General features: G+C 40.7%; 2 protein-coding genes across 4 annotated transcripts; both read right to left on the bottom strand.

The window, feature by feature from the left end:
- Window positions 1–2,536: 2,536 nt before the first annotated feature.
- On the bottom strand, window positions 2,537–16,120 carry LOC119217064 (low-density lipoprotein receptor-related protein 8-like). 3 transcript variants are annotated; one of them, XM_037470403.2, is made up of 14 exons: window positions 15,952–16,120; window positions 15,101–15,241; window positions 13,297–13,677; window positions 10,014–10,133; window positions 9,760–9,885; window positions 8,371–8,542; window positions 6,865–7,080; window positions 6,193–6,311; window positions 5,913–6,052; window positions 5,286–5,427; window positions 4,966–5,094; window positions 4,278–4,438; window positions 3,746–3,841; window positions 2,537–3,617 (listed from the first exon to the last, which is right to left on the bottom strand). In XM_037470403.2, exons 1-13 carry the CDS (start codon window positions 16,010–16,012, stop codon window positions 3,776–3,778), a joined length of 1,974 nt encoding a protein of 657 aa, XP_037326300.2. In that variant the 5' UTR covers window positions 16,013–16,120; the 3' UTR covers window positions 2,537–3,617; window positions 3,746–3,775. The 3 variants fall into 3 exon arrangements, with proteins under 3 accessions (XP_037326300.2, XP_037326301.2, XP_037326299.2); XM_037470404.2 differs by having other exon boundaries at window positions 2,537–3,841; window positions 15,101–15,235; XM_037470402.2 differs by having other exon boundaries at window positions 2,537–3,841; window positions 15,952–16,119.
- An 876-nt stretch (window positions 16,121–16,996) lies between these two features.
- On the bottom strand, window positions 16,997–18,856 carry ndufa7 (NADH:ubiquinone oxidoreductase subunit A7). The gene is made up of 4 exons (XM_037470410.2): window positions 18,717–18,856; window positions 18,420–18,469; window positions 17,828–17,965; window positions 16,997–17,188 (listed from the first exon to the last, which is right to left on the bottom strand). Exons 1-4 carry the CDS (start codon window positions 18,765–18,767, stop codon window positions 17,101–17,103), a joined length of 327 nt encoding a protein of 108 aa, XP_037326307.1. The 5' UTR covers window positions 18,768–18,856; the 3' UTR covers window positions 16,997–17,100.
- Window positions 18,857–19,047: the final 191 nt, after the last annotated feature.

Below are 19,047 nucleotides of genomic sequence, written 5' to 3'. Positions count from 1 at the left end.
GATCTTTCATCTCGTCCAGCTTCTCCTTGAACATCATCCAGCAGCAGCGCTGGGTGTCCTTCAAGCTCAGGCCCCGGTATGCGATGGCGCTTTTCGGTATAAATCACAGAACTCAACTTTTAATACAATGGGAGATATGGTGAAAGAAGGCAGGGTCATTGTCAAAGAATAACTCGTTCCTACAGATTAGTCGTCGCGCAGCGTGAGGAGTTGCTAGTCTGTCCCTGCAGAGGGGCAATGAGTCGCTCCGGGCGTTGGGATAGTTAACGGCACACTGTTTGGGGATGGGGAACACTTAATTAACAGTTAATCTAAGTTGATCTTTGGGTCCCTCCACTGCTTTAATGCCTGTTAAGATCCTTCGGAGATGTCCATGCTTTGATACGATCACCTGAGAAAACAGGAATGTTTTATTGTCCTCTACATCCTTTGAGTGCTCTGCCGTTTAGCCTTCCCTGAAGTCATGAAGGCCCTTCAAGGCAATAGAACAGGAAAAAACAGAAAGGAACAGAAAACTTCCAAGGTGCAGCATTGGGTGTCCTGCTAAAGCCAAAGAAAGGCCGTGTTTTACAGGAACTTATTCCATAGCTGCTAGCACTGTTAAATAAACCATACAACTTTACAATGCAATTCTTCAAAAGACAGCATTTCTTCAGGCTGTTTAAAATGATCATGAGGTAAAGATATTTGTCAACTTCATGACGGTTTAAGATATTTCATTTAGTTTGTTCCACGTTATTTGACTCTAGATGTGATGCATGAATGAATCACTCTAAAGTAATTTAATCAAAGTAATCTAACATATATTTCCTCAAGAATGTGAATCATTAAAGATTGTTGAGTCATAACTAATTAAGTGTTGAGTCTTAAGAGTGTGATGACATAAGTTTGGCAATGGATCCCAATTACAAACTGAACTGACTCTTCTATCGCTGCTTTAAACAACACGCTTTGTGTTACCCACCTGGAAGATGGAAAGTTGCGTAACTCGTCTCCCTTCAACAGGTCTGCACAGCAAATGAAGGCTGGCTCCTCCACAACAAATTCCCATCAAGTGACATTGTCTGTTGCACTGATGGTTCCTTTAGTTGTTTCACATGTCAAAAAAAGAACAGATTCATCTACAAGCAAGAAGTGTCGTACATGACACAATGATCTTTCCGGTCTAGGCAGTTCTTTCCTCATTCCAATAAGAGGAGTGACTTACAGGATAGTTTTAATCTAAACATTCCTTAGTGTCACACCAGAAAGTATTGACTTTGTACAAATTAAGTTGACGAGTAGGTGTTCTTCGTCATACTTTACCTCTCTCTCGGCCTTCATGTCCCGCTTCTAATTTGGCTGATCTTTCATCTCGTCCAGCTTCTCCTTGAACATCATCCAGCAGCAGCGCTGGGTGTCCTTCAAGCTCAGGCCCCGGTATGCGATGGCGCTTTTCGGTATAAATCACAGAACTCAACTTTTAATGCAATGGGAGATATGGTGAAAGAAGGCAGGGTCATTGTCAAAGAATAACTCGTTCCTACAGATTAGTCGTCGCGCAGCGTGAGGAGTTGCTAGTCTGTCCCTGCAGAGGGGCAATGAGTCGCTCCGGGCGTTGGGATAGTTAACGGCACACTGTTTGGGGATGGGGAACACTTAATTAACAGTTAATCTAAGTTGATCTTTGGGTCCCTCCACTGCTTTAATGCCTGTTAAGATCCTTCGGAGATGTCCATGCTTTGATACGATCACCTGAGAAAACAGGAATGTTTTATTGTCCTCTACATCCTTTGAGTGCTCTGCCGTTTAGCCTTCCCTGAAGTCATGAAGGCCCTTCAAGGCAATAGAACAGGAAAAGACAGAAAGGAACAGAAAACTTCCAAGGTGCAGCATTGGGTGTCCTGCTAAAGCCAAAGAAAGGCCGTGTTTTACAGAAACGCATGGGTTATAATGCAATGTAAGTCGCTTTGGATAAAAGCATCAGCTAAATGACATGTAATTTATTTGGGTCCCTTAATAAATTAATAATTTATTTGTCAATTATGATTCTTATTTTAATGAAGCAATCAATCCAATTGACTATTGATTCTGGATGTGGATGTGTACTAAAAAAATTGAAATAGTTTGAGGGTTGAATTTCTTACAAATTGCTTTGATTACTGGTTGTTACCAAACCCATCTTTAGTCACTGGCATATGGTCTCTTTACAAAGTTCAACAGAGATCGAGGACGGATGTCTTTGTTCTCCCTCATCAACAGACATCATGTTGAATTACCAGTATTAAAAACCCTTAAATTGCTACAATATGGAGTTAATTGAAACCTGCAAAAACAACCAATGCCTTAATCGTGCAAATGACCCGATTGACTCTGTATGTGGGATATATATTACTATCATTAGATGATTCAGGTTCCTGAGCAAGGCTCATAATAAACTACAATTTGCCTCGTTTTTCAGATAATTGCATTTACACGCTAGTTAATCTTTTGTTTTTGCGTGCGATGTCACGCACTGAGACTTTACATTAGTAAAGAAGGGAATATCCAACAATGATACAATGAAAATACTACATTTTATTAAATTTACAGTATCCAACATTTTTAACCCTTGTGAAACCAAAGCACTACACAATGTGATGCTGACCAAAAATAAATAAAACCCTTTCTTATGAATAAATACCATCCACACAACTCAGCAGTTCGGGCACAGAATTTTCTCCCACTCGTTGCAGATTGATTTAAAATCCCTCCAACGGACTTTCTTTGAGACAAAAAACAAATAGAACACTGAATCAACTAAGGCAGATTGATCATTCACACAGGCTCTGTGCTACAGAGCAAAACCAAACATCACATAAGAAAACACATTGTTACTTATTGTAGTACCAGATTATTTCTAGCAACATTTAAAGACAGAAAAAGAGCAGTAGTTCAGTATTAAGTAAAAAGTCAGAGTTCAACAAAGGAAACATCTGTACCATTAACTTAATGATTTTAGAGTGCGCTACGATGACACAATTCTAGATGTGTAGTCCACTTTGAGAATCAAATCTACAGTATTGTCCTATTGCCTGAAGTTTTTAAAGGCCATTTCAAGGAACTTTTAGACAACAATAAAAGGTTATAGGAGCATTAATGCTGCATCACTAAAACCGCTGCCGGCTTATGACTTTGCATTACATTTTACAGCCGATTGTGTGCTTACCCTAACCTGCATTTACTGTAGGCTAAAGGTAACCCGTAAAAGGAAGACAAACAGAGTTACTAGGCATGGGATTAAAGCTCTCAAATCGTTCCTGAACAGTTTCAACCACCCTGAAACTATAAAAACGTAATATTGCATTGCTTTTGATGCCATCAATATTAAATGCATGTTGAGAGGGAAAGTGCTACTAAAATCTGCAGTGCCACGGTTACTCAATTCAACTAACCCAATCAACCATTCAGGCTGCAGAAAAAAGTACTGAACGTTGGATGAACTGATAAAAAACAGAATGAAAAATGTATTTAGTGAACTGTTGTAGAAAACAAAGAAAAGCAGAAGCTGCAACTTGCCAGACATCAGGTAAATAAAAGGAAATGTCTGCTGTGGTAGATTGCTCAAAGAAGGGTTTGTAAAAGAAGACTCAAATCCCCTAAAAAAAGAACAACGAAAATCATCATTTTCAAACAACTGAAGGCAGCATGGTTCAAACTAAAGCTTCTTCTAAACAGAAGTTAGTCATTTACCAACGTGTCATTTTTGTTTTTTTAACCCGCCGACCTTGAGGCCAGTGTGTGCAGAGGCAGGAAGTCAGATGGCCATCTGTGTCACACCTTCTTCATTTTTAACGTCCAAGTCCAGCTTAAGCAGAGTTTCCTGGAAAAGAGAAACATGCAGCTTAGTCGACGCTGTACTATGTACGATAAGTCTTCAACCTGACGGGAAGCTTTTTTTGGGGGGGGGGTTCAGAACAAAAAGGGGCCAAATGCTGTGTTAGCTCATTTATTAGACACACACAAATTCCAGTAAAGAATGAAACAATCACTTAAAAAGTCATAGGCTTTCCCCTTTTGAGACTTCAAACCAGTCAAACCAACCAACCAATAAATACAATACAATATTGTGGTGGCTGGAAATTCCATCTGCCAAGATGAAAGGTTCCATAAAAAAAACATTCCAAATGCTTTACACCATCCAGATCCGGCGTAAACGTGGTGATCTGATAGAATGGTATCTCCTCCTCTGAAGACAAATGAAGGCGCGTGCGTTTGCTTTCTTTCAATGAGTTTGAGTGCGTGTGCACAAATCTTACCTTGACGAGACACAGTTCTGGACCAGTGTGCGCCCCCTGGGTGATAAGCGGGTCCTGGGACTCTTTGAGGTAGAAGCTCTGCTCCGTGAGCGTTCTGGGCGGCCTGAACTCCTCTCTGCACGACCACACAGCCATCCCCACCAGCAGCACACTGAGAAACACTAGGGTGGACACGCACAACTCATTTCAACACAGGGTACCTAAAGATGCCAGTGTATCGATCCCCTCATCCAACCTTCAATCATCGGTACACTTGGTCTACATCTTTACATACTGAAATAACCATTATATGATACACTAGGTAAGTAAATATACATTTTGTGGTTTGGAAGACAAGCCTGTTACAAGCTTGTAATTTAAATAACATCAATCCTGTCCTTTGACAGGCGTTTTTTGACAGTTTGTCTTCAAGATCTCCCTTTTGCTTTTCTTGGTTTCAAGCTACATTACTGTATAATGCTACTTACATTACAAGCCTGTTTAGTGAGGCACTATCATTGCTTTCCTTTCTTCCTTTCTCAGCTTTTAATTCATAGTCACTATAAACATATTCCTGAACTCTAAATGACCAAGTATGTGGAATGAGTTCCCAGAGTGAGAACGCCACATCTGTGCTGCACCACTTCTTTTGGCTGGCTTGTGTGTATTCTCCATGTGGGACTTTTTTTTTTTTTTAAACAGTTCTTACTGATAAGAGAGAGGATTCCAGCAAATGTCGCGTCTGAGGGAGTGCAGTGGAACTCTAGACTCTCAGTCAGCGGGTCCACAACGCACCCATGCTCACACACCGTGGCTGTGAGTCCGCATTCAGCTGGGCCTAAGAACCAGGCCAAAGGATCAGTTGAGAGACACTTTACTGCGACTCTAAAAAAAAAAAAGGTCAAAAGGCCCGCAGCACAAACACTCAAAACACTTGAATCACTCCCTGAGCCTTGTTTACAGAAACTAAATACCACTTAAACTTAAATCAACATTGAGTTAGAGCTGTACTTCTTTCACTCGTAGTACCTTTTGGCTGGAGAACAGGCTGAATGACGAGCACCCCGCCCGGTGAAGTGACGTTTGAAAGCAGAACTTGGAGTTTGGCGCCGTTGTGCTTGCTGGCTCGGCAGATGGAGCGAGTCACTTCCTCACTCCAATATACGAAACCCTGAGGCAGAGCGGCCCGATTGAGCAGTGATGTTATTTCATAGCAAAAATGGCCTCACTTACCTCTTTTTTTGTTCAAGGATTAAGAACAACTCAAAACGACGAACTAAGGGACTCGTTTCTCACAGTTATCTAATTACAAAACTGGGAGGGTATCGGCATAGGAGAAAAGTGATGCGTGGCATTTCTCTCTTAAAAAAAGTATTTTGAGTTCAGTTTCCAGCACTAAACATTTGTGTGTGTGTGTGTGTGTGTGTGTGTAAGGGAAACGCATGCGTGAGTGCTTGTGTGACACGTGAGTTCTCTGGAGGTTTCACTTCTGGCCCGCAGAGATCTCAAGAGGTTAGAGACAGCAAACAAGTGGAGCACGGCCCTCCATTTGTCCTTCATACCGTTATGGGACTTGCGTCACAGCGTATATGCTTTGTTACTTTCGACAGTGACAAGTCTCCATTTCATCACAGGGCGGGTAAGTGTTTCTTTTACCTCAAACACAGCCAGTCCAAACGGCTGGTCCAGGTAACCGTTGGACTCTACCACTGTTTTGCGATGATGGCCTTCAAGATTTACTCTGGAGATGCTTCTCGTTCCCCGGTCGACCCAGTACAGCAGCTGACGAGGCATGTCTAGGAAAACATAAACATTGAGTGCCACAGGATTGTGATGGAAATCAGCCCCTATGACTTCTGCTAAGCAATAGCACCAATACACACGAGGGTTGCGGTTTTGAAAAAAAAGAAAAAGGAGAAGCAGAGGCAGAACGTACCCAGAGAGAGAGCGACGGGCTCGCGTAACGATGAAAGCACCACAGCCATCCTGTCACTTCCGTCCAAGCTAGACCTCTCGATCCTCGGGGAGGAGCCACACTGAGCCCAGAAGAGTAGCCTGAGAGAACAAAACGCAGGGGATGACAAATTATATTTTGTGACAACAATTTTGCCTTAAAATGCAATGAAAGATAATTTTGTAAATTATATTTCCTTCATTTGTGTTTTTCACTGCATTTTTCATTTTGTGAACACACAATGTGTTGCACCTTTCCATGAAACATGCCATGTGAAATTTGTCTTATTTTTATTAATATTTAATTGAAGCAGAGGCTCTAGGTTTTAAAACCCAGGGAAGTAAATAATTGGTAAGTTATTCAGTCCAAGCTCCGCCCGGCAGTTGCTAAAGGAGTAACACTATGAAAGCCTCGTATCAAACTGCTTTCCCAAGATAAATTCACATGCAAAACAAATGTTTATTTTTGACCACATTGTGACGCCATAGTTAGTTAAGCCTCAATGCAAACATTATAATCCAAAGATCCTGATCTATGACCATAGCCAGTGTTTAAAGGTCTTGCTGACTTGAGTAAACCTTCTTCATAATGCGCTTAACTATAAGTTTAAATAACTTCGCAAACAGTAAACTCCTTTGATCATCACCATCCTACCCTTTGAGAGGATGCACAACCACCGCAGAGGGTTTGTCCAGTCCTGTGATGAGCAGACGCTGAGCAGAACCAGCCAGCAGGCCAACGTTAACAGAACCAGTCTCCATACTGGTCCAGTAGAGGAGCTGGTGGATCCAGTCCACGGCCAGGGACGAAACTGAACCTTGAAGTTTCAGCACCAACACTGAATCCTTCAGCTTACCATCCACAGAGACTCTGAAAAACATTCAGGAGTGGAGGACTTTAAACAGAACTTGGTTTCCAATCCATCCAATGCTTTCAAATACAGAGTAAGACCAAACATGACTGTGTCCTTCAGTATTTCTGTCCCAACTGTAATCTCCTGCTACTGCAAACCTCTGAGGGTTTTTCAGCTTTTGTTAAACACTGAAATAGCTTCAATTACCTATTTATCCATCATAAATAATAGATTGATTGACATTCTATACAAATATCCATGTGCCCCGAAGGATGAAGCCTTAAGACTTGGGTCAGCCCTTTGACTTTGGAATGTTGTCCTTTGCAATCAAAGGGTTCGTAAGCGTAACAAAACCTAGATAAACTATGTTACACTTTAAACCATGTTGTAGCGACAATTTACCATCTTGTCACTAGTTAGAGGTGTTTGTAGGGCTATCTGACGCGTGGTTCCAAACAAATCCACTTCCAGTCCAATACTGCATTTATCTTCTTTATTTTGGCTCGGTTCTGATGCTCAAACACATTGCAATCAATAGTTATGGTCCACCATGATTCTTGATCCTCACGGTCAAAATTGGTTTGCTTCCCCATAACACCTGGCCTCCCCTGCTCTCTGATTATCTACAGTATATACCTTAAACCCATACTCCACCCAGTGTTCTCCAGTGGAACTACAACAGCCATTTGAGAGCATAATGGCTCTTACACATGTTACACATTAAACCAATAAAAGTGAACAATTATATAAAAATATGTTGGATAGAGACCTTGTCTTACGTCAGAATAGACTGGAAGGTAAAATAAGGTATAATTGAGAGAGGACTGGAATTGTTGATCTTCATCCCGTTTAACTTTATCACTTTAGAAATGAATGCACAAGCTAAAGGAAGTGGGCCAGGCGTCTGTTCAGGATGTTTGTGTACAGTAAATGTGTACTTCCGTCTTTTTATGTTATTCCTTTTAAACATCTGACCAGGAAGAGCATACTGTACAGGGAATACGCCCTGTCCTCAATAAAAACTATAAACAAATGTCCCCTGTGGAGGCATTGTAGACAGAAATGAATGAATTGTTTACCCAATATGACTGGGAAAAGGATTTGGAATTTTCTGGGAGGAGCAGGACAAGATGTTATCAGAGATATGTTAGGTGGTGCTGCTGGCACAGCGGCATATAATCACATAAAATAATTTGGATTAAGCCTGTGTGCTTTTAACAGGAGCCATATATTTTACATACAACATTGCTTTAGCTTTGTACAGTAACATAAAGCTGTGTTTGGGAGATTCAGCTCCACCCAGTTACCTGTAAAGAGAATTGCGTCCTTGTCTGGCCCAGTACAGTGTTCGGTTAGAGGCCAGAGCCGCCACAGGCCCAGGTCCCGGTAAATGTGGAGCTGGTTCCCTGTACCCAGAGCCAGTGATGCTAATCAATTGTATACCTTTAGAAGAGGTGAAAACAAGCTGAGCCTCATCCCCTGAAACACACAGAAAAAAACAGTGATTTAATGAGTGAGAGTGTGGTTACTTTAAAGTTCATGGGTGAAACATCACATCATCTGATCACAAAAAAAAATATATATAAGATCATTAAAAATATTTAAAGTCCAGTGGATTTAATTATATTTGCTGGTATACTTGTACAGCCACACAGAACAAACCTGCTGAATGCCACAGAAGGAATACAAACATGTATCCTGGTGAGTTCATATGTTTCTTACTACGTGTACTCCTGGTTGGGCTTCCAGCAGTTACATAACAACCGTTCACACAAGGGGCGGAACCACGCATTCTTTGGGGGGGGGGGGCTCTGGCTCTGTGGATTGATACCAGACTCCGCGCTCCAGCTGGAGGGCTTCAAGCTGCTCAGAGCGGACCGCGACACGGAGCTCTCCGGCAAGATGAAGGGTGGAGGAATCTGCTGGTGCGACGACGTATCCTACAACACTGTTCTCCTAAAGGTGGAATCTTTTATCATTGACTGTAAACCCTTTTACTCCCCGTGAGTTTGCTTCGTTCATCCTGGTCGGTGTTTACATGCCGCGGGCAGCGGACCTTCCTCAGTACACACGGTTTATGGAGAACATGCTGGATCACTGCTCCACCACACGTGCCCACACCAGCCCAATACCCGCTTTAAAAATATATATATATGTGGAAGGGTATTGTCTAAACCATGGTTATGCCCTTGGTTCACACTATAGTCTCTATTCATGTGATTTTGAGGATCATCAGGGGGCACGTTGGATTGAAAATGGTTTCAACAATAAATTGTAATTAGTGCAGCTATAACAAAATTACAGAAAACTGCAAGGATCAGAGTAGTTGTGATGCTCAAACGCAGACGTTGTTTTGTCTACAGAGACTTCACAATGGATCTTAGACTGGAGGCACACGACTCTTTCCCAGTTCAAGCTCCATGCTGTCCTCATACTTCACTGTATTTCCATGTCCCATCCCATGAAACCATCCAGAGTAATCTTAAAAAGAATAATAGACAAATAGTCACGTTCTGCACAGTGTCTTATGTGTTGATCATGTGATAAAATGTTGACCTCTGCAGGCTGTACTCGGTCCATCTTTCACATCCAATCGGGAATATCCAGGGATCAAACCCAGGATCTCTGATCAGAGAAACAACTTTTCCCTTGTCAGTTGCAGAATACAAATTGCTCTTATAATTTCGGATTTTCACCTTTGGCCTTGCACTCCCCGGTAGTCTGATTCATCTGGTAGTCCTTGTTGCAGTGGCAGGGGAGGCTGCCGTTGTTGTGGACACACAGCTGGTCGCAGACGTCACTCACCAGGCATGTGTCGACCTCTGGACGAAAGAATTCAGAATGCAGAATAGGAACGCGCTGAAAACTTGACGGTGTAAAGAGTAAAAAATGATGCAATAGGGCAGGACAGATCCCTTTAACAGGTACCGAGCCGCTCCGTCACGCTCACCCTCACACCGGCTGTCCCCGACCAGCCTCATGTTGTTGGGGCAGTCGCAGTGGAAACCCAGCGGCTGGTCCACACACTGATGAGAGCAGCCGCCATTATTAACCTGGCACTCGTTCTGATCTGCAAAAAACAACAACAACATTAGATCAACATTGATGGAATCATACAAGGAAAGCTTGATAAATGTGAAGAAAATATTGTTTTGTTATATTTACGGCACCCCAAAAACACAACCTGAAAAAGGTTTCAGGTTGTTAAAAACTATTTGGGTTATATGAAACAAAGAAACTAAATAATTTTACTTTGTTTCTTTTAACTGTTTGCTCACTGTGTTCCATCTGAACAAGTTTCAGATTCAGCATACAAACAAAACCACTGACAAGAAATGAATCCATTCTGTATTTACTTTAGTGGGAGGGTGTATTGAGTAATAGTATTATATAATAACAAACTCTGAACATTACTGCGACAACACAATCTTGTAAATACACGCTCTACAACATCACTCAGAAGACAGCGCAAGTATTGATACCAACAGACCTATAAAAGAAAAGACATTCAATTGGTTTGGTTGGACATTTTTATATTTTCCTTTTAATTAGTCACTATACTTAGTATTAAAAAAAAAGAAAGTTGGCAAAGCCCTCGTTTGTGTCGCCATGGTTTTACTCATGTTATTGCTTGCATCAGTTTAATTTAATCTAAGTATTGATTTGTGATTTGGTAGTCGGCTACCTAAAGAGAGCCCATGGAACCCTTCAAGGAGACTAAGGGGAACTCGTTCAACATTTTGTATTTTATTTTTTTTGTTATGTAATGCTACTGTGTTCTATATTTAATATTTTTTGCAATATTATTGGTGATTAAAGAATAATCAAAAGAGTGGAATGTAATGGTAAACTATGTTATAACATAGTCGTATGCTAAAAGAGTGATTACTGTCTGTATGGAAGTGATGTGCAAAGGCAGAAAGATTCAAGGTTTCCATATGCAGCTGTGTCTGGAGAAGGGAGGACAAGTCAACTTGCTCTCACATAAATGCTTGAACAAAGGAACTGTTACACCCATCTTAACCCTGGTTCTTCTATCTTATCTTGGTTTGCAATATTTCATACTTGTCACTGAAAATGGCCTTCATGTGTGTGTATAAATGCTCAGTGTGTTGAGCTGACACATGCTTTGACCTACTTGCAACCAATAAATGGACTTTTACAGCTTAAAAAAAAAGACAGATTGATATTACAACTACTGAATTACGTAAACTGCCTAAGGACAACGCAGGTTTATACACAGCAACAATTGGTGGTGAATGTTTCAACAAGAAACCACCTGATCAACTTTAAGAAAAAGCTTTTTGGGGAAAAGTATAACTGGGGTAAGACGAAGGTAAACTCACCTCTTCAGACTGTTCCTTGACTAAAACCACAAACAAATTGTAAAACTTAAATTGTACTTATAATGGCTCTTATCTATAACTAAGTTGTAAAACAGTTTATTTAATGAAAATGCACTTTGTTTCTTGTTCTTCTGCGTTTGTATCCTTATGTTTGAAATTCACTTATTGCAAGTTGCTTTGGATAAATGAGTCAGCTAAATGTAATGTAATGAATAAAATATGTATATAAAATATGTTAAAGACATCTGAAGTTTCATCATCGGGTCCATTTTTACATTTATTATGAGATAAAACTCAAAGCAACCATATGTTGTTTTTTGGTACAGTACATTTTTTATCTTTTAAGAACCCTGGAAAACATGTAGTCATTCCATTTAATTCTGAGTGTTAGATAATAATAAAAGAATGTTTATGAAGGCAAAAGAGAGTTCATCTTTAAAAAGGTTTTTACACCAGTAAACCGTTGGTTTCACAAATTGTTGTCTTCTTCGCTGGACTTTCTCTTTACATTAGTTAACAATGTAATTAAGTGACTTTCTCTTTCGGCAAACATTGGACGAATTCGTCGGTCTAGTTTTGAAGCAGAGTGCTGGAAGAAGACAGAAGCACAAACTAGTACACCAGTGTTGTAAGACCACCTAAACCAAGACATGACCACAGTGTGTTGAGATGAAGAAAAGGCCGAGGCTTGGAGGCGTCAAGACAAAGTACAGACCACACAAGTGCAATTCCCACGCTGCACGATACACCTCAGCTAACCCGTTCGGCCAAGATCAGATCATAACAAAAACCGCATAAAACTAAATTTGTTTCAGATGTCAACTGGCATTTGAAAAGAAAAAAAAGACAATCAAGCACAAATTGATAATGCTTTTTGCATTAAAAACTGCATTTTGTATTTACTCAAGTTGAAATGGAAACATCGCCATGTATGCTTTGTCATTAAGGATAAGCAAGCCTTTCCTCATAAGGGTAATGACTAATCTTCTGGTTATATTTCACATATATGGATTCATTCTACTACAGAATAACAAAACCAAACAGTTTCTAAACACAGAGGAATTTTATGCCCCTCCAAAACCAAAGACAAAAGCATTAATAATTTCATGTCCTATTGTTGGTCACACCTTGTGGAAAGTTCTTAATTATTGACCTAGTTACCATGGAAAGAGCCAGAGGATCCGTGTCTCAAGGTGCGGAAGCCCTTGTACCGTGCCAAGGCAAAGCGTAGTGTGGAGCAGTGTCACATTGCCCTCTGCTGACTGATTAGTCAAATCGAGTACGACATGTGGGTGGTCGACTTCAGTATGCCTTTGCCTTAAGCATCTCATTCCAAAACCACGGAGAAAAGACCTTCACCAGATATTGGAACATGGCCAGAGCGATTCGTTCCACAAGCATTGAAGGCGTCACATTTCAGTTTGTCAGCAGGCAATAGAAGAAATTGTTGGATGTGCAAACAGCAGCTAAAGGCTCCTCCCCTTCACACCGTTGTATTTATGTTGCTTTCATGTGAACGACAGAGTGCAACAGCATCAGTAACTTTGAGGAGACGATTCCGAAGGTGCTTGAGCACACTGCTGTCTTTAGTTGGATTGAGCGCTGCTTGTGGGCGTTTTTCTAGTTCAGTTAAAAGCTACAGAATGGGCTTGAGATCAGGACCAGACTGGGGAAATCATTTATTTATGGCTTTGTGCACTGAAGCAGGAAACTAATATTACAACTTTCAGTGTATGCAGTAGAATTAGGAATTTCCCTTATTGGGTTTAGACACGTCGACACAATTGTTAGCACAACATTGTCTCCTTATGTTTTTATTATGTACGTCACACAGATTTCCTTTGGTTTTGCTAATCTAAGGAGGAGAAGTCAAACCCTGTCACTCACCGCAGTTGTCCTCGTCGCTGCCATCGGAGCAGTCTGGTGTGTGGTCACACCTCCAGGTCTGGCGGATGCACCGCCCGTCTCCACAGTGAAACTCCGACGGCGTGCACGACGCAGAGGTCTGCTGACGTGGTGGAGACGGACTGCACACCCGCCGAGCCTCGTCCCGTCCGTCTGTGCAGTCGGTCCGCCCGTCGCATAGCCTGTTGCTGGGCAGGCAGATGTCGGATGGCCCGCAGGAGAAGGAGTCGGGGGCGGTGCAGTTGGAGCACGAGGCCTCGTCACTCCAGTCGCCACAGTCGTCAACCCCGTTGCAGCGTAAATGCGGAGCTATGCAGCGCCCGCTGCGGCAGGCAAATTCATCTTTTTTACACGAAAAGTGACCTGTAAAAGGTCAGAGAAAACTTAGGTGAGGAGAAGATATTTTTTATTTATTTGGGGCGAAACACATTAGTTCATAATCAAAGCCCCTAAAGATCAGAACCATCCAGATCTTTTACTTGGTTTGATGTGAGCAATATAAAAACAATACAATGAGAATGGACATATTCATATTTGCATTCTGCAATATAGTCTTTTTTTCCAGAATATCAACTGAGAAACTGTTACGGATAAAATAAGCAGTCAGAAATGAGTTTTATAAATCCAGCAATTGAACAATAATTAGAATCGTCACATTGGAGCAGTGATGCTTCAACAGCACAAAATGTCCTAATAAAAACACACCAATAATTAATAAATTTACAAACTCTTCTCCCCACACATATCAGTAAAACCACTATCTAGTGGGAGAGAGCAGCACCGTGTGTCTTGATCCCTCTTTTGTCCTCCATTGTCCTGGATGCTTTTCAAACCACCAACTTTCCATTCTCAAGCAACACTGCCAATATCCAGACCTGCTGCTAATTCTTGTTCAATCCACCCTCCTCCTGCAGGCCTTGCTTTTTTTTTGGCTAATGCTTGACAAGTTTTGGTTCATGCTCAACATCAAATCGCTCCAGAATGAGATTTCAAAGTCTCTAATCACTTCGTTGGGATTACACGACAAAGGTCTCCAACGATATTATTCGCCCACAAAGAGCGTTAGAAAAGAGTCTGTTATACATAATCAGCTAACACCGCGTTACACAATACTGTATGTTGGATAACACATATGTAGGTAAAAGTGCAAGAAAACAACTGGAGATGGTGACTGTGTGAACCTATTAAGACTTTGAAACGTTAGCGAGGCCTCTAATTGAGAAGAAACTGGGAAAATTCACACGTCAGTCAGGACAGAATGATGTCATTCTTTTAACCTTTGCCATTTTAAAAACAACTATCCATCTGTTTATCAACCTGGCTCTCTCAAATTAAAAAGGGAATTGCTGAGTTGATGTTTAATTTAGATGTTGAGATGTCTGCATGGAGACGCAGGATTAATTATTTACTACCGGAAAACTTTCATCAATCTTTCTTTATCAATTCATATGTAAATCAATTCTTCTGTTTAAATTTGTATTTATTGAAATGTCATCCTTTGTTTAATATTACACTAAAAATGTAATACTAACTAAATCACATTAAAATCATACTAAATGTACTGTTTGTCTTATTGGAGTGCGTGGGTTTTATTGAGTTCATAAGCCTTTAACTATTACACAAGGCATTGTGAATGAACTTGTTCATAAAACGTGGTATTAAAATGAATGCTTGTCTCAACTATCAAGAGGAGCATTTTTTTGTTTGTTTATGCTACACGCATATTTCTTGTGTGTGTGTGTGTGTGTAGCTTTGGATTTGGACAGGTTGTCAACAACATGCTCACCACAGCGATGTTCATCCGACCCGTCATCACAGTCAATGTGCCCGTCGCACATCCTGGGCCTCGGGATGCACGAGCCATCACTGCACCTGAACTCCTGCTGCTGGTGGCAGGCGGTCACTGAATGAACCGCAGCACCTGACACTTACACAAACAGGCCATTTACTGATACTGTCACAGGCATCATAAAAGGACAATATCATACATTAATATTAGGCAAAGGATAGAAGAAGTGTAGGGGTAACATCTTGTATGTTATGTTTTATAAAAATATGTATATAATGAGATCAATACAAACAAAATATATTGCCAAACAAAATAACGTGGTTATCAAATGCTCATACACTATGATAAATGTATGACCATTTGATAACCAGCTTAAAGGCGTGAGTAAATCCCATGTGTTGACATAAATCCTGTTAGGTAACCCTACAATTACTTCATCAATTAACGAAAGTAAGCTTCTTCTAAAAAATAATTTACATCACATTTTGTGGAACCTGATAAATGAACTGGTCAAAACATGATTTAAATAATGTATCTCAGGGCTGATGCTTTAACTTGTCCTCACTGGGTTTACTAGAGCTGTGTTACACTCAGTCAGACATAACGATGCACTGCAAAGGGGTCAGTTGATGCAGAACAACCATCTCATGTTTTCCTTTTTAACTTTCTAGCTTTATTCGCAAATATATTTAGCAAACATGTGCAAGTTGCGTGCGTTTGCACAGACGTCACCCAAACTGACAGGTCTGCTCGACTGTAAGCTTCCCCTCACGACTACGTCCTTCCGTTCAAATACAAACACATCTAATGTGAGCTCTATAAAGCCATAAGTCATTTCAGCTTCTTACCCCAAGTTGGACACCAGCTTAAAGGCGTGAGTAAAAATAATAAACCTGCAAGGTGTCCCATGCTCGATGTCCTCCACAGCTGAATCGCAGTGAGCACATGAGGCGCGGAAATATGACGTATGAGCTGACTGTGTCTGTGAAGCTGCACCGATCCAGCGGCTGCCTGCTTCCGAGTCTGCAAACATGTTTGCTGACGTTTATCTCGCTGTTGTTGTTTTTATTGACTGTCTGGACTGATCTCTTCTGAATTAGAATTGCAACATTACCTTTGGATAAAAGTACGTAGCTTTGCCAATTTAAAACGACCTCAAAATATTCTTCTCTCGGGCTAAATTATTGTTAATCATGCGTCGCCGGCTGTGCATTTTATACGTTTTTCGAGTTATACGGAGTTTGCCTTTAAGGAAGCAGATTGCTAGGCAACGTGAGAGGAAACGCTGACAAACAGGAAATCCCCAGTAGCGCCGGGTGCGAATAGTGGTCGGTGGAAGGTTCCGCTGTCAAATCGGCCCCTAAACCTCTTTTGGTTCTTTTTATTGCACTGTGAAAAGCAGCTGAGTGTTTCAGTATGACCTGGAAACACCTATAACATTCTCTAATAGATTTATGGCAACATATAGGATATATTACACAACATCTTGGTTTTGAACCTACTGTGTTTTGAACGGCTCATGAGCCTTTTAAAGTGTTAACTTGTCATTGCATATTCATGTTTGCCCCCATCACATCTGTTTCCAGTTTGCAGATATGACCTCATCTTAGAGTGTTTGCTCGAATCAATACTCCCAAATCAACACAAGTCTTCTCAAAATGTCAGTGGAGTAGTCAGAACACGCCTGTTCTTTTGGGGCATTCCCCTCACAGAAGTTCCAGCTGCTGCACTGACAAACATCCGGTCCACTCTGCCATTAGACTCACCTCCCACAGTACTCTAAAATCAAATACACATTGTACAAATATATTCACATAGTCACACTGATGATTCAGAATCTATTCATATTTGTTCAGTTCATAATGCAGCATGACCATAATAACCACTGAAATCTTAAATAGAACACATTTTATTCACATTGTACAACAGACATGAATCCACATAAAGTTCAGATGGAGAAACTAGGCTGTGGATGCTGTGGGTTTTAATCCTGCTGCTCAGAGGTATGGTTGATCTGTGGAGAGTTGGGGCTCCTTATATACGGGTCCCGGGGTCACTGGAAGCTTTGGGACTTCAGCAACTTGACTAAAAGAGATTAGAAGGGTGAAGATAATTACAACGATACTCAAACATTAACTATAAATAGATAGTGTAATTTAACAGGGGGTAAAAGTATGCAATTCAGTTGTTTGACTTCACACTTAAAGCAGGAAAAGACATTAGCCCATTAGCAGACATCATGTCAACGCTAGCTTATTACACATCAGAAGAATATTTTTCTCTTAAAAAGGTGTGCTTTGGTGCAAACTCAACACTTTGTGTATCATTAGTTCATAATAAAGTTTCAGCAAAAGAGAATTGACCAAAACTAATGCAGTAAAATCAGTAAATCATGGTCAGCAGGTTAAAAGGTTGGTTTCAATCTATATTTGGATATTTTGGTTTACCTACAGTTGATGGTTTCATAGATAGAAGCATGGACTAAACAAGTTGCCCTTCATTCCCTGACCTTATGACCCTTTGGCTTGCAGAAATACGTTCACTGTGATCCATTTTCAAATGGGTAGGTTTTATAGTCTTGCTCATCAGGTTATCTTTATACCTTAATCAACCATCAGTCAGTATGTAACATGTGTCATTTGTCATTTTGTATGATAATCAGAATAGTTTCCATATCTGATAATAATACAAACAATCACTGTACATGAAAAAGCACTTAGGTACCTGCCAGTCGTCAGAGCCTTCTGAGAAGACATGATGACTGTGGCCGGTACGGACTCTCTGCGTCCGTCTCTGTTACAGTAGTAGTTGGCGGCAAACTTGTGGCTCGGGCCCACTGGCAGTTTGGGCGGTGGCTGTGTCCTATAGAAAAACATTTGTGATCAGAATTGGCCGGTTTCTCTGCAGTGATAACAGCTACTACAACCTATCCAGGAGTGATGACATGGATTTTACAGCTCCATTGCTTCCTCTATTTTGAGTCTATTAAGGCACGCTATTTAATGTAGAGGTGACATGATAAAATATCCGTGATTTTGAGAGATTAATGAACACACAAAAATAGGTGTGAATTTAAAGCTTTGTAACAGTCAGAAACATTTCGTTGGATTTTCTGCAACGGTGCAAAGTCAGGCACAGAGCTAAAGTCACATAACGTTGAATGCAGACACTAGACCACTTTTAGGCTGCAAGAATTTGATTAATTGTTTACTACCTCTCCAAAAGGAAGCTGGTGGGGGCGACTGGATGTACACGTTCCAACAATCAATTTACAATCAACGTTACATTTATACAGCAGTCCTGGATGATGTCTTACCTCTTTGCAATTTCCTCATATCTCAGCTGCAGTTTGCTTTGCAAGTCATGCTGAAAAACAAAAACAGCAGTGCTGAAAAACGACGTAAACATACTTAGTTTTTAAAATGTAACGTTGAGTTAGCTTAAGTCAACATTAGCTAACGTTATCAACCAACTCAAGCTAGCGCTTCAATACTAACGTTAACTGGAATGAATCACTACCGTCAGTTGATTTAGAACTGGGTTTTTTTTCGCAAAAAATGACCAATGAGTCTCCAATATTTTTCACGGCACATTTAAAGTGTTTGTCTCTCACCCCTGACAGAAAGTTTCGCAGCCTCTGGATAATTTTGGTAGCAGTCGCCATGTTAGCTGTTGTGAAGGACACTGGACTTCTTCTGGTATGAATCGTAATGTGACGTTTGCACACGTTAGCGACACCTCGCGGTTTCAAAGAGAAACCGCACCGTCGCATAACAATGTACCGCAGACTCACATGAAATTATTGAGATTATTCGTGAAATGCAGCTCAATCAATCAATCTACCTGGAAATTTAAACGAGCAGTTTAAGATCCAAATGCTTTTTTGAAATTCAATGAATTGAATAGAATTATAGATAAGGCACTACCATAAAATAAAAAGAAAA

This window comes from Pungitius pungitius, chromosome 7, assembly GCF_949316345.1.
Source record: "Pungitius pungitius chromosome 7, fPunPun2.1, whole genome shotgun sequence".
Taxonomy (NCBI): domain Eukaryota; kingdom Metazoa; phylum Chordata; class Actinopteri; order Perciformes; family Gasterosteidae; genus Pungitius; species Pungitius pungitius.
This window is presented reverse-complemented; position numbering and strand designations above follow the sequence as displayed.